At 41.2% G+C, this 15,821-nt stretch overlaps 2 protein-coding genes across 4 annotated transcripts in view; both read left to right on the top strand.

The window, feature by feature from the left end:
• The window catches only part of LOC135219943 (farnesyl pyrophosphate synthase-like), a 375,303-nt gene that overhangs the window by 67,602 nt on the left and 291,880 nt on the right, over window positions 1–15,821 (top strand). The window lies entirely within an intron of this gene.
• LOC135219942 (threonine synthase-like 2) overlaps window positions 3,604–15,821 on the top strand; it is a 159,145-nt gene continuing 146,927 nt past the window's right edge. For all 3 annotated transcript variants that reach the window (XM_064257178.1, XM_064257177.1, XM_064257179.1), the window contains exons 1-2: window positions 3,604–3,971; window positions 6,180–6,254. In XM_064257178.1, coding sequence (XP_064113248.1) covers window positions 6,191–6,254 — 64 coding nt within the window. In that variant the 5' untranslated portion in view covers window positions 3,604–3,971; window positions 6,180–6,190. The remainder of the gene's footprint in view (window positions 3,972–6,179; window positions 6,255–15,821) is intronic.

The raw sequence follows: 15,821 nt of genomic DNA, 5'->3' as shown, positions 1-15,821 counted from the left end.
TAGGTACGACATAGCTGAAGAGCTCAGTTTGCTTATGTTCTATGACGATGCGTGCGGAGGAGGGAGGGCTCTGATTATGTAATTACTTGATAAGTATATATAAGATATTTTATTATTACAAAAATGTCATTTTTATATAAGTAACTTACCAAGTAATTACATAGCTGAATCTCACATTGATAGGAGATGGGACTCAAGGATATGTGCTACTCCAAGGCATTTATAAATAAATGAAAATAAATTTCAATTAGATAAAAAAGCTAGCATTTTGGGAATGCTTGTTGTAACCTTACCTGAGAGAGATAGAGCAGGAAGACACTGCTTCCGATCACTGTTCATCTCGAAAAGTAGTGGACATGGCTATAGCATCAGGAGTTGTCCCTATTATAGTGGGAGCTTTGCAGTCACGGAGTACTCCGGTGACCACCAAAGCAAAACCAATGCCCTTGGCCTGGGTGTGAACGGCAGTAACTAACAAAATCTTACATGTACACAAAGTTAAAAACAATACCCATCTCATTAAAAGAAATGACTGCTGGGTACTCCAATACCAAGTACCCCAAGGCTTCCCAGAACTTGATAACTTTATAAAAGGCGAGGAGATATAGGAAACAGAAGTAGTAGTACTTTTACCCCTCATTCCCTAGAGCCATGACAGCCTCAGAAAAAGGACCTAACATACTATAGGTCTCAAACAATGTTTCTACACTGCGTAAGTACCAATTGCCAAAAACTAATTGACATTTCCAGTATGGATGATTGTAGTCAGGGAGATATTACGCTGAAAAGCTGAAGATGTGGCTACTGCCCAAATGTCATGAGCTTTCACCTTCAATAATGGCAAGATTTTTTCCTGGATACTCGAATGAGAGTCAACAATAGTGTCTCTCAAGAAGAAAGAAATAGCATTCTTTGAGAGAGGTTTCTTTGGATCTCTAACTAAACACCAGAGGTTAAAAAAAAACCCCTCTAAGCTTCTTGGTTCTATGAGACAGTGTTTTAAGGCCCTCACTGGACATAACACTCTCTCTTGTTCTGAGGGATCAAGGATTCCTGTAAGACTCTTGATGGTGAAGGATCAAGGCCAAGGGTTGAAAGGGTTCAAGTCCTTTGCTAAGAACCCTAGGAAAACAAGAAAACCGCATCTCTCTGAATGAAACCAACCTGTCTATTAAGGTCTTGAAGCTCACTTGTCTGTGATCAGAGTCTGACGACTTAGACCAATACGGTTTGAAGGGCCAAATGTTGCAAAATGAACCTCGCAACAGGTTATTTACTGGTGTGCAAGATGTTATCGCAAAGATGGTCTAGCCTAGGGCTCAGTAGTCAGCCCTTCACGAAGGACAAGTGAACATGATCAGCAAAATTCTAACAAGATTTGATTGCAAAAGTAAATATTTGTCTCATGATTCTACCCTTACAATAACTATATGAATACAGAACACATGAGGCCTTAATTAGAAAATCATCATTTAAACAATGGCCATGTGGTCCTTAGGGGGTCCGTGGTCCGGTTAAATCTTAATGAACTACATATCATCAAATAAAATAACAACACGAGTCAGGGAACTATACCCATGTGAATTCTGATCACGACACTTTTTGTAAACTTGATATAATGAACTTCAACCCCCAATTTAGCCGGGAGTAATAAAAATTGTATCTTACCTCTAATATGGTCAGGAAGGGAAAGGCAAAACATCTTGCCTGAAACTATAGCCTATGCTGTGATCAGTTAGATTTTTTGCAACTCATACATTACACAATTGCTCATTAACATAATAGTTCTGGAACAAATTACAAGATAAAACAAAATATGCAACAGGTTTCCACAACTCTGTCAAAAATAGACTTGAAAAACACACAAAGGCAATACCTACATATGAGAAAGAAACATTGCATTTGGCCGCTTGCTTTCTTCTTCGTGACTTCAGGGTCAAGACCACAGCAGATTCAAGTCAAGAGAAAATGGTGCACACATTTTTACACAAGAGAGAGAGAGAGAGAGAGAGAGAGAGAGAGAGAGAGAGAGAGAGAGAGAGAGAGAGAGAGATTGATTTTTATACATTTTTGGCATAATGCCAGGCACTGGGGCAACCAAGGCCATTCAGCGATGAAACGGAAATTGACAGTGAAAAAGTTTGAAAGGTGTAACAGGAGGAAATCCTTGCAGTTGCACTATGAATGAATTGTTAGGAAAGAGTGGAAAGTAAGACGGAAGAAAGACATTATGAAAAGAGGTACAGTAACAGGAATGAAAGTGGTTGTAACTAGGGGCCGAAGGGACGCTGCAAAGAACCTTCAGTAATACCTACATTGGCCAGTGCATTGAGGTAGCCACTGACGGCACTAACCCCCTAAACTGGGAAAAAGAGAGAAAGGAGAGACAGGCAAGGCAAGGCCCTTGTGGGAAAAGAACCATAAAGGGTTATCAGTTGTCATCAAGGCAGCATTCCCAACTCCACCTGCTACTAAGGAGAACAACAAACACCGCTCCTCCTAAACACTCCTCAATTTTCCCATTGCAAAGGAAACCACTCAGCAACCTCTTCCCTCAGTGGAGAGGGGATAGGACTGCAAACATTACCCTGTTGTGGGTTCAACATTCTAATCCTTAAGGAGGCTACCAACGCATTGCAAACATCTTTTGTATTAGTGTTCTGTCCACATTTACCTAGGTAGTATACATGAAAAACATTAAGTATAAACATGACATAAACAGAAAGTATGATGGTTTTAATACTAACTCAGCCTGGACTGAGAGCATGATCAGACATTTATTCTAGATGGCAGCCAAAGAAAAAGTGCTTGACGACCAGCAGTTAACCACCTTGTTCTCAACTTTGGGCAACTGATACTAACAACAAGCCCCAAGATATATAGCCTACTCCTACATTTCATGCAATGGTTTGTCTTCAATAGGAACAAAGTGTGTACAGGTTAGGCTAAACGTACTAGGTAGTTAGCTACTAGTACCTAGGTATGAATTGGGGTAATTGGAACAAATACAGTTTGGGTATAGCTATACTAGTAGTTAACATTTCCAAACAATTAGGATAAATGTTACTCATGAAATAAACTAACCGATAATACCTAAACAAACTAATCTATGCATAGTTAACTTTGAAACACTGGTACAGGCTAACTTAACTCTAGCTAGGCCTACCTGAGTGTTATCTGTCAATTTTATCGACAGCATTCTTAAGGCAAATAAGCTTCACAGTAGCCTCCGCAATTTACCATGAAGCAGTACATACAAGTACCATAAATTCTACATGATGCAGGCCTAGCCAGTAATAAATGGGTACCTAACCTAACTTCTTCTCTGCTTACATACGTTGATTGTTAACACAACTCAACTTAAAGTAAACTTTACTTCGGTCCAACAATATCATTGTTTACTAATAGGTAGCAACCTATATCGTACTTTATGCAGGTTATGTAGTTTGTAGGGGTACTTGTAGTAACGAGAGATGACTGTATCGTTAGTGTTACGAGTACCGCTCCTAGACACAGCCAGAAAAAAACTGATTGAGAGAGAGAGAGAGAGAGAGAGAGCAACACGTGGCCGGCCAACCTCTTTACCTGATCAGCTGATAAACGTAAACATTCGGGTGACGTCGTACGTCATCCGACTCGTACCCCTGGTCGTATATTCGAACCTGCCATTCATTGACTACCTAGTAGCTAACTGAAATGTCTTTGCTACTTTACAAATAATTTAGAGTTAAATCTATGAAGATTAGGATGAATGCGATACATCCATACACTTAGGAATGTGATAGTATTTAAAATGTTCCTTGACAGATAGCCCAATGCTCGGAACAAAAAACTACTAGCCTATTCCTAGCAAGGTATTGAACTCTGGACATCGAATGAAGATTAGACAACAGTGATAAGACCCACTAATAAGGCTTAGGTAATCGGAGAGTAAACGAACTGCAATTATTAAGAGTGGTATGCCGATCTAAGTAAGTATTCGGACGTTGTCTTATGAACAAAGTAGCCTACCTAGGTATTTAGGGTAGGCTAAAGGCCTAGCCCATGTTAGTAGATCTTGACGAAACAAGTAGCCCAGTTATTGACTCGGGTAATCTAAGTATAGGCTATCTCCTTTCATATTCACTTTCTCCCATCTTACATTCATCACTCCTAACAACCGATTCAGTGCAGATGTGAGGTTTTCTTCTTGGTAGGTATCTAGGTAGCTATAGTAGGTAGACCTTTCAAACTTTTACTTGCAATTTCCACTTCAGCACTACATTGGTCCTAGTGCTTGGCATTTAGCCTAAATTCTACATTCACTTCACCCTTGAATCAGTTGGTGAAACATGGTAACAAGGTACAGTTAACCGATAGGTAGTAAGTCAGTGGGTTACCAAGTCAGTGACTGGAGGGAACCTCCCCCCTTCCCAACATACATACACACACATACACCATACCATTAAAGGTATGCTAATGATGAATAGTCTGGTAACACACAACAACATCATTTACAAAATTCCTTGTAAGGATTGCCCGTCGTTTTATGTCAGTCAATCAAGCAGATTTAGTAGATATACAAATAAAGCAGCATATGTATTCAGTTAGAACAGCCCAGACTTCAAATGCACTATTTATCCATCTGAGCAAAAAATCTCATTGTATACATTGGGGTGATGGCTCTGTAATTGCTAGGTGTAATGATCATGTTTCAAGAAATTTATTGGAATCAGCAATTATACAAATCACTAATAAAAAAAAACAAAATCTTAGTCTGGAACTGTACCATTTGGACCCATATACTATTTGTAAATGTTTATAAAGGGCCTTAAAATAAATTAATTAACTACTAGTTTTTAGTTATTAATTTTTTTCTCTCTTGCTCGCTGTAATTACATCTTATGTTTGTTTCTCGCTCATTGTCTGAATACTTTTGTACATTTTCTGTGTAATATCAAAGTGAATCTTTTTTCTAATTGAATTGCGTTTGACCACACTGCTCTTAAATCCTTAATCTAGCCTTCGGGATTTTACTAAATTTGTACTGTCCGGTCATATTTGCCTCTTTGTTTTCAAAATGTATTGTTTTCTGACTAAATTACCTCTGACCATGTGTGGGTGGCTGCTTTTCTAGCTTTAATCTAGGCCATGGACATTTTTTTCCTGTATTTAAAGTGAATTGGACCTTTAGTTAATCCTGTAATGTCCATTTGTGTAGTATGCTTACCTGTATGGTGTTTCTCTTTGTTCTGATCAGTCTTGCCTAAAGCAGTTCTTGTTTTTTCAATTTTATTCTGTGACATTATCTTTATATATATATATATATATACGTATACATGTGCGTACACATATACAGGCAGTCCCCGGTCATCGGCAGACTCAGTTATTGGCGATTCAGTTTCATGTTGCATGTCTAACTCTGATAATCACTGATTTCTGGTTATTGGCGCTTTTCAGTTATCTGCGTTTTTTGCTTATCATCAAGCTGTCGGAACAGAACCTTGTTACTTACTGTTCACTAATCATCTGTTTACATTTTGATATACATACTGCAAGGACCTTCATTTTTGCTGAAGCTTGTTGTCTGAGTCAGTGGTATTTTAGTCAGTCTCCTCATGAGTATTAGTAAATTTTTTATAATTTAGTAATAATAATAATATAGTATACTTAGTTAGTTTAATGTCAAGGAGAGAATACAGGTAAACTTTTTTTTAAAGTTAGGATGAAGCTAAAAAGTGATACTTTCATATTTGCCTTAAAATTAACAGTACAGCGGACCCCCGTATTTGCATCTCCAGATTCGCAGACTCGCACATTCATGGATTTCTCTCAGAAATGTTTCACCGCATTATTCGCGGAAAATTGGCATTTTCACAGTATTTTTCTATGAGAAATGTCCACAAATTCCTGTTTTTTTTTTATCAATTTCATCATAGAATGCACTTTTTTGTGATACAACTATTCAAAAAAAAAACCAAGTATAAAATTTTTTTTTTGTGTGTTTTTCTTGATTTTTAACTAACAAAATAGGCTTTCAGTGTTTTTATAGGGGTTCTAAAAAAAAAACTATTCACGGGGGGTTCTGGTATGCATCCCCGCAATAACTGGGGGGACGGGGGGGACCACTGTACAGTATACTGTAAAATGATTTTGCATATTTTGAAAAAAAGTGTTCATGGATTGTTATATCATTCCAGGATAAAGCACAATGAAATACTGTAGCACCAGAGGACAGGAGAAGAATCTTACCTTTGAAGAAGTTCTTTTTTCTGGTAACTAAATCTTCAGTATGTTTCATTTTTTTTTAACAAAAAGATTTCTTGTCAGGTACTGCTGTAAAACCGCTGCTCATATTAAGGGTACATATCCCTAAACCCCTAAGCATATGAAATTGCTCAAAGTGCATTTAGTTTGTGTAATGTGTTTGTGTTTTCATGCAAATTTCAATACAGTGTAAAAGCAAATCGGTTGAAATTTAATTATTTTACAATTCTGTAGTTCAGCAGCTTCCATGCTTTGCTACATTTTTGGTCAACATAGCTTTTTCTTATTCACTCTACTCCCCAAAAAAATTTCCATCACTAATATATTTTGGCGCACAATATGTTATAATTACCGTAAATGTTGGAATGTTTGTTTTTATCAGTTGCCCAATGTATAGAAAAACATAGTAACAGATTTTGACAAATAATTTGCACTTTTTCTAGGTAAACAACCCAGAGCCTTTAATATAGGAGTATCTTTCAGTGCAAGCTGCATTTGGTCAAAAACTTGGTTACAAGTCAGTTATCCGGGTGGTGAGTGTGGGGGTATCCCTCACTCACCAACTTTTGCCTTCACTTTTCCTATTACTACAGTGTTGCAGTAGAGGTGTGTTTAGATATAAAGGCTTTGGTTTGTATACAGGCAGTCCCCGGGTTACGACGGGTTCAGCTTACGACGTTCCGAGATTAAGGCGCTTCTCAATTATATTCATCAGAATTATTTTCCAGGGTTACGATGCCTACAATGCTCTCTGGCAGAAGAAAAATATGACACCAAAAATGCAAAATAATCAATATTTGAAGGTTTATTTTTATGACAAATGCAATATAATGCAGTTTATATAGTTTTTTAAATTGCCCCAAAACATGTAAAGTAAGGTTTTTCTTGGGATTTTTGACGATATTCCGGCTTACAACGATTTTCGGGCTACAACGCGTCTCAAGAACGGAACCCCCGTCGTAACCCGGGGACTGCCTGTACGTACTTAGGAAAACTACGTACTATTGTTATTCAGAATTTATTTGTTCTTACAGAAATACAAGCCATTGCTGTTTATATAGGAGACTTATTCCTTCAGTGGGAGGTCAGTTCCCATGAACTAACTAGAGTTGAATGCCACCATGGAAATGCCATGCTACAGATTACATGACTCCTAACCTCTTACTGGTCTGTCAAATAAGTTAGCGAGAGAAGTAACGCCCTTAGCAGAATGCAACTTATAGTGCAAGATTTACTTGGGTAGAAATGCTTTGGAAAACCATAACTGCTCTTGTAAGTGACAACAAGCTGGAGGCATACTAGTTCCATCTATTACAGTAACCCCTTGATGAAAACTATAGGAATACATAAAACAGCAAATCCATACCCTTGCTCCCCCATTCCTTGTCAATACTACATAACCATAAACACTAATTATGCTAATACACAACCATCACAATTTAGACTAAAAGCTTGATACAAAAGGCAATTAGCTAGCATGTTTTCCTATTTTTTTCCTACACAAATTGAACCCCCTGACGCCATCCCCTTGACGAGGTGGTGGCTTACGGATCCACTGTAGGGAGAGTATGTGCTTTAGCGCCTACTCTCTCCGCTGTGGATTCAACCAAACATTGGGACCTGTAACTCTTTTACTCATCCTCCTATTAATTCTCCCCTTCCCTTCTTCCTCTTTCATTGATGACCTTTGCATGGCATTGAATTATGGGCACCATTGTGCTTGTAAATTTGAAGGAAGGTGGAGTGTGAGGACATGTTGCTCCACCTGTAGAACCAGAGTATTCAACATGGTCAACCAAGGAGAAATTTTTATGTCAAGCTATGCCCTAGGTACTTGACCTGATCTTGACGAACTAACGACCTTTAAAGCACTGTAGGTATGGTGTATATTCAAGTGAGATTCCCAGAGTAGTTGCTGCTTTAGGCGACGTTGTTGCTCGTCCCCTTGCTGGCCCTCCATGGTGAGAGGGGACCTCATCCTGGATGAAATGGAGTTTTCGTATTAAATCTAATATTGTAATACCTACCTGAACACCTGAATTAGCCCTGGTCACCAGACCAGCCCAAACAACACCCCACAAAATTACCCACACTTAGGTAAAATTTTAACTGCCAACATTACCAATGCTGCAAGTAAACATTGTTACTGAGTCACCTGTCCACGGTTGGCAACGCTGCCACCAGCAACCGGCTGACAATGACTACTTACGTCAATCACTACATCATTAATCGTTTGATGAGGGGAGGAGGGTGGTTGTCATTTAGGTGTTCAGGTAGGTATTCCTATATTAGTTTTAATATGAAAACTCCATATTGCAATACACCACCTGAACACCTGAATTAGCCCGATTTACAACATTTAAATGGAGGTGGGCTCACTCATTGTTTCAGCCCAACCAACCAATGTACATTGGTATAAACTCATTAAACTATTACCTTGGATTAATACCATTAACTCACCTTCAATCAATGCTCAGGTAAGAAACGGAAGGAACGAGTACCTCAGCATTTGTCTAATCAGTCTAAGTCTCGTCTTGGTCACGTCTAACCTCCCATGAAGTATCATAAAAAAACTTTCTCATGTGTGGAGGGAACTAACACCTTGCATGTGCTGTAAGCCTCCCATGTATAAAGATAAGTCCCAAGGGCAGATCCTTCCCTGAAGCCTCCATGTGGTATCATATATGTACCTCTCATGTATGGAGTGGAACTGAACATCTCCCATGTGGCTGTTAGCCTCCCATGTATGGAGAATAAGTTCCAAGGGCAGATCTCTCCTGACATCCACTGAAGGTGAATCCAGTAGTTGCAATGAGGAGCTGAGGCAATGAAAAACAACATACTTACTAGGGATAGTACACCAAACCAGACATAACCCATGAAAAGTAGGCAGACTAATTCTACAAAAAACGAGAAAATCATAAACTACTACCTCCCCTACCGACCCCGAGCTAATTGCCAACTACTGCAACACTAATTAACTGCTACGAATGGCCCTAGCGAGTAACCCCCCTCTGAAACGACTGTACATCTCTTAAGTAGAAAGAAGTGATACTGATACTGATTTCCAAGAAATCCGCTTCTAAAATCCTGCTTACTGAGAAATTCTCAGGAAGGCTGATGACATTGCTATACTCCTGATACTATGCGCTCTAGGGCACAGAATATTGTTATCCGAAATTGTCTCCGGAAAGGGATTGGGAAATTACTTCCCTTAAGAAAAAACAAAAATGATCGCATTTTTCTATAGTGGTCTTGAGCGATTCCTGGCAAAATGAATAAAGACCGCGGCGCTGCAATAATTTGGAAGTGCACGACAGGTAATATTTAAGTGCTCGCACTGGACAAAGACGCATCTCAACAATGTCACCTCTGACGAAATCCCCTAGAGACAAAACCTTAAACTCTCTTGGAAGGGGGTTAGTTTCTGACTCTGACCTAGCCACAAACTCCGGAAGATACAAGAGATACAAATCCTTCCCTGCAAACGAAATTGATCTCGAGACAGCCTAAATTTCCCCCACTCCTTTAGCTGTAGCCAGTGAATATTCAAAAGGGGCAAAACTTTCTCAGTAAGTTCTCGTAAGGACAAATTTCTCCAGAGGTTCAAAAGCTTGCGAACTTAACAATTTTAGAACTTCCGCTAAATCCCACGGAGGGGCCTAAAGCGGAACAATCAGACGTTCGATCTTAAAAGATCTGAGAAAATCATGAAGAACTCTACTATTAGAAATCTCTGGTAAATGAAATCTAAAGGTGCTAGCTAACATGGATCTGTAGCCTGCGATAGTAGAGTAAGAGAGAGACTTGGATTTTCTGAGGAAAAGAAGAAAATCCGCGACTTTTGCTATTGTAGGGCGAGAAATACTATGCCTTTGTCCCCTGCACCATGTACGGTACATCGCTCACCTTACCTGAGCTGAAATAAAGGATATTATAATTATTATTATTATAACTTCCTTGTCGACTTCCTCAGGCACATAGAAAGTTGTTGAACCACTCCTTTCGAAAGACTGGCATCTCAGGCTACTCACTGCACAGTCTCCACGCAGCTAGGTTGAGCGTCGGAAGGTTCTTGTGATAGTGATGAAAATGAGGCTGTTTGACAAGAGTCCTTCCGCCCCTTCGTGGCAGGAGGATCGGAGGTTCGGACAGCAATTCCAAGAGATCTGGGAACCCAGGTCTCTTGAGGCCAAAATGGAGCAGTTAGGGTCATCTCCTTATTCTTGCACCCTCTTAGCTTTGTCAGTACCTGATGAATGAAGCCAAACGGAGGGAAAGCATATACGTGTAGATTGTCCCACAGATGAAGCATAGCGTTCGTCCTGCAAGGCGTAGGGTCCGCCCAGAGAGATATACCAGGAGACAATAGTTTAACCTTGTGGCAAACAGGTCCACCGTGGCTGGCCACCTCTTTAACAGCGATTGGACTACCTCTTGCGCTAATGTCCATTCGCTTCCTCGGACTTCTTTCAAACGGCTCAGTGCATCTGCTAGGACATTGAGCTTTCCTGCAATGAACTGGGGAAGTAGCAAGACCTTGCGGCTTTCGCACCAAAGTATGATTCTCTGCACGATGATGGTGAAGGTTGACGATTTTATACCTCCCTCTCTCTTAGGGTAAGCTAGTGCTGTAGCGCTGTCTGAAAAGAGTGCTACGACTTTCCCCCGAACTTAATCTTTGAAGCTTAACAGGGCCTCCTCTATGGCTCTTAATTCTCGGACATTTATTGACTCATTCCGATCCAAAACCCTTCAAAGGCCCTCAGCCTGAGCTTCTTCCAGGGTTGCGCCCCAACCCTGATTCGAGGCATCGGAATACAGATGGATGTCCGGAATTGGGAGGGCAAGACTTACACTGGTGGTCAGATGAACCTCTTCTGACCTCCATCGAAGATCCTTGAGACAGGAATTGTCTCAAATTATCACTGCGTTCTCTTCCCGAAAGTCCCAGAAATTCTTGAGATGTACCTGCAGAGAACACATCCGGCAACGAGAGCATGGAACTAGAAGGGACAGAGATGACATCCTTCCCAGAAGACTTCACTCTTTTGCAAGTTGTGCTTTGTCTGAGAGGAAAAGCTTGACTTGACTCACAATCTAAAAGCTTTCAAATGAGGCGTCTGAATCTCCATGCCGAGATAGGTAATAGTCAGAAGGGGACAGGAACTCTTCGTCATGTTGATACGAATCCCTAATGTCTCGCAGAGGTTTAGAAGGAAGTTCCTTGCTCTTGGAGCCTCCTCCCTGGAAGAAGTTTGAATTAGCCATTGTTCCGATACGTAATACAAACCATCGGTCCTTTAACAATAGGAAGTAGCTAGCGGCAGCTGGAACGGTCGTAAGCTTCGAACAAGGGGAGAACGGTAGTTAACTGCTTGTCCGACAGTCGCGCGGCGGTAAACAAATACTTTTTGCTTTCGGCCGCGGGTGTGAAGGACGTGTTCGTCATCGCTCTCTGCCCGCTTCATCGTCGTATGCTTTGTTTATATTGTGTTTTCTACTAATGGTTTGTTTGACTTGAAAATGAAACTGTAAGTACACTGTTTTCATTTTCATTACTTAATTATGAACCAACATGGAGCTATCGCCGTAGATGCGGCGATTTCCTCTCTTTCATGAATTGAACCCTTGAATTATGTCTCGGTGCCGAGGGCGGGCGCGCTCGCGCCGAGTCATGTATTTTGGGCGAAAGTGTGTAATTGAAAAATGTAAGTACTCTTTTCATTATATTTTTGCCCCTTTGTTCGTTCGTTACCGAGAGTGTGTTGCGCTCGGCACGAGCCTTTTATTTTGTATAATAGAATGCAGTGAAAGTGGATTCGCAGTTGCAATATTCTTTTCATTATTTCTACAATCAACTTTACCTGTCAGATATATACATAGCTAAGACTCCGTCGTCCCCGACAGAAATTCAAATTTCGCGGCACACGCTGCAGGTAGGTCAGGTGATCTACCGTCCTGCCCTGGGTGGCAGGATTAGGAACCATTCCTGTTTTCTATCATATTTTTTCTGTCGCTTGGAATGTAAACAACGTTTGCAGTTCCTCCTGACTTGATTTTTGGATTTCATCGCCATCGATCTTCTGGGCTATCTTTTGCAGGGAAGTACTGGATCTTTGGTTCGGCATACGCATATTAATTTGTTTTGATAACTTTGGCTTCGAAAATTTCGAAGAATTGTTTACGTGTAACTACCGAACTTTTCGGTAGACAATCACATAGTTTGCAAGAAGGAAAATTTTAATATTTATTCATAATAACGTGTAGTAAATGTTAGAATTGATTGAGCTAACTTCCTTCTTGACGATGTAAGGAAAGAATAGTTACGCTTCCTTTAGAAGTTTATATAGCTCTCGTACTAACGAGCAGTTAGAGCATTAACATTACTAGTAGTGTGGTATCCTCATCTCCTTCTTACTTCACAGAATCTTCAAATTCATATTGCAATTTGAAGACAAAGGAAGGTAGCTCTAAATACGAGCTATTGAAAGGTAAGAAGTGATTTTACTGTTAGTGCAGTGGAGGGGTGCGTTCTGTTCGGCTCTGTTTTCGCATCCCAGGCCTAGACCTCTTCCAAGCTCACATACCCAGAGGAGAAGGAAAGTCGAAAGCCTTACGAGGTTATGGAGAATCCCCACCGATCAGGCGTCCCCCTCGGCAGGATCTGTTATATCGTGCCCCAGACTGCCAAGTTCGCCATTGGAAAGGCGTCCTAATTAGTAGAGGGTGCGTTCGATCGGCTCTGTCTCGCTCTCAGGCCTAGACCTCTTCCAAACTCACAAGCCCAGAGGAGAAGGAAATCGAAAGCCTTACGGAGGTTATGGAGAATCCCACCGATCGGGCGTTCCCTCGGCGGATCTGTAAAACGTCCCAGACTGCCAGGGATAGCCATTGCAAAGGCAGCCTTTAAAAAGTGCGTCTGTTTCTTCCGTTTCTTCATCTTACATCCGAAAAGACGAAGAATGTACATGTTAGAAGTTCGGACGATCTGGCTCGTTCTCTGAATAAGAGAACACTGACTCACTGAGCGAGAGGCTGAGAGCCAGCCAGCAAGCTAGCGCGAGCCACGTTCCAACAGCCAGCAGCGAGCCGCGTTCCAACAGACTAGCGCGAGCCGCGTTCCATCACTAGCGCGAGCCTCGTTCATACGATAAAAAACGCGAGCCGCGTTCCAGCAACGGAGTGAGAGCAAGCGTTCCAGAACTTTTTCTTGGCGCAAGGCGCCTTCAAGAGAAAACAGGCAGCTTAACTAAGGAACCTTATAGAGAATGGCAATCAGAAGGATACTTCCTTGAACGTTTTCTGGCAAGAGGCTCGTATAACAAGACTAGAGGCGCTCGGATGATCTATTAGGGCGCACGGGACCTTCCACGCAAGCGGAACGTTCCAGGAGCGAGTCTCCTTTCTAGCGTGCGGAACATTCCAGGCGCGCGGACTATCCAGACGCTAGGCGCTAGGCGCAAGGATCCAGACGCCAGGCAGTCAGAAGATTTCAAAAATCTTCATTAGAGAGAGAGGTCAGTCCGCGAGACTCCTCTTTGAATTTTTTAACTTGAACAACTTTCCCCTGGCAAATGTTGCAAGATGTCGCACAGGCGGCCGTTGCTTTTGTCAGAAGGATTTCGGATACTAAGAGAAGCCCCTTTTCATTATTCAGAAGACTCCTTTGTTAGGCAGTTCCTCTCAATGCGGACTCTCTCCTTCTCATCCATGCTCTTCCCTCGTTTTTAGGAGGCAAGAGCTTTGGGAGTTTTTCTTATAAGATCTCATCGATGTTTGGGTATGATGGCGGATAGAAATATCTACTTCCTTCCGTAAACCCTAGTGATGAACAGGAATTCTGTCTCTTCCGCGATTTATGAAGAAATCACGAAGATTTAAAGAGTTCCTTGATTAACTTTCGTTCCTTAAGGATATATATATATATATATATATATATATATATATATATATATATATATATATATATATATATATATATATATATACTTTCTATCGTTCTATTAACGAAAAGAACGAAGATAGTAGAAGGTAGTAGAGTTTCTGCTGTATGAGAATAACGATACGGTCAATTCATAACACATACCGTAGTTACTTCTTTTCTGTGCAACTCAATTACAGTATCCTTCTACGTCCTTTCCTAGGAAGGACTACGCTTAAAGGGAGGATTGTTAAAGACTACACCTACTTAGCTTCTAGATTTATCGAAGTCTTGTTTCGCTTAAATATGCTTTAATAAGAACTTCCTGAAGTTCGATAATAATTTTATTAAATTCCTTTATTAATTGGAGTAGCTGGCAACTCTGGAAGAGTAAGCGGGGACTGCTTTCGCTGAGAGCCTGAGACCAACGCAGTACGCCTATGCCAGTTACTGTCAGTACCATGTAGGTTGTCAGTCATGAGCGGTCGGGCGAATCTCTCTCTCTCCTGCGGGAGGGAATAACTTTCCGTATCTCTCCCCTACAATCGCGGTCTTAACCTCGGATTGAGGGGATAATTAAGCTAACATAAATAAATGTGTATGCCTTTTGCTAAGAAGCTTTCAATAAGAGAGATAGTAACAACCTTTCAATGCGGTTTACCGTAGGTAACATTATTAAAGGATTCTATCGCAGCAGAACATTATATTATGTAATGCTCTCAGGCTTACGAAGCATAGCTTATTAGAGTACCTGCTCAGAAGAAGATGGATGAGTCGGATGGGAAACATTCTCTTTGGGACAGAACTTGTTTCCCTGAATGGACTATACTACGCATATAAAGTTTTTTCCTACTAAGAACGGAATTAACATGTGAAAGGATGTCGGGTACCATAAAGGCACAGCTGTTCTGGCACATAACATAAAAAGAATTAGAAGAAGCGCCAGTCTGGCGCAACGCGCCAGAAGTACCAACCTGGCGCAATGCTCCAGAAGCGCCAGCCTGGCGCAAAATTTGCGCCAGAAGCGCCAGCCTGGCGCAGTGAGCCAAGAGCACCATCCAAGATTTTCTCGTTTTAGCGAGTTATTAACCTAGGAGTCCAGTAGACTCTCGGACACCAAGCTCGGTAACGGCAAGATTCGTTCCTGATTTCGTTACCCATTTAATCACTTAGGCCATTTCCACGACACTCTCATATCGCATAGAGCATCGAGAATCTTTTTTTTTCGCTCCTATTTCGCGTTAACAAAGAGATCCTTCTCGATCGACGATAATAACTGTTAACATGTTTAACATTTATTGGGAAGAGTTGTGAGAAGACGAACAGGCTTCCTATAGACTGCTTCCTTTTTTTTCCTACTTCTCCCCCGATTGAAGATGACGTGGGAAAAGCTTCAAGGAAGATTATCTTGCCAGTACAAGAGCAACTGGCCTCTTTGGTGGAGTGTTAGCGCCTCGTAGGAAGGTACGTTGCGCTTCCAATCAAGAAGTCTCGTCCTCTCTCCCCTGCGAAGCGAGAGGCGTCATGCAGACGTGAAGCTTCCAAACATATCGCAGAGGCTTCGGTTTCGAGAGCGAGATCGGGAGAATCTTACGGAAGACACGTAACGCCAGAGAGACCGTGAGACGTCGTCAGACATGAATAGTCTTTT

This window comes from Macrobrachium nipponense, chromosome 1 (assembly GCF_015104395.2).
Source record: "Macrobrachium nipponense isolate FS-2020 chromosome 1, ASM1510439v2, whole genome shotgun sequence".
Taxonomy (NCBI): domain Eukaryota; kingdom Metazoa; phylum Arthropoda; class Malacostraca; order Decapoda; family Palaemonidae; genus Macrobrachium; species Macrobrachium nipponense.
The sequence above is the reverse complement of the archived record's forward strand: the minus strand, read 5'-3'. Positions and strand labels throughout refer to the sequence as shown.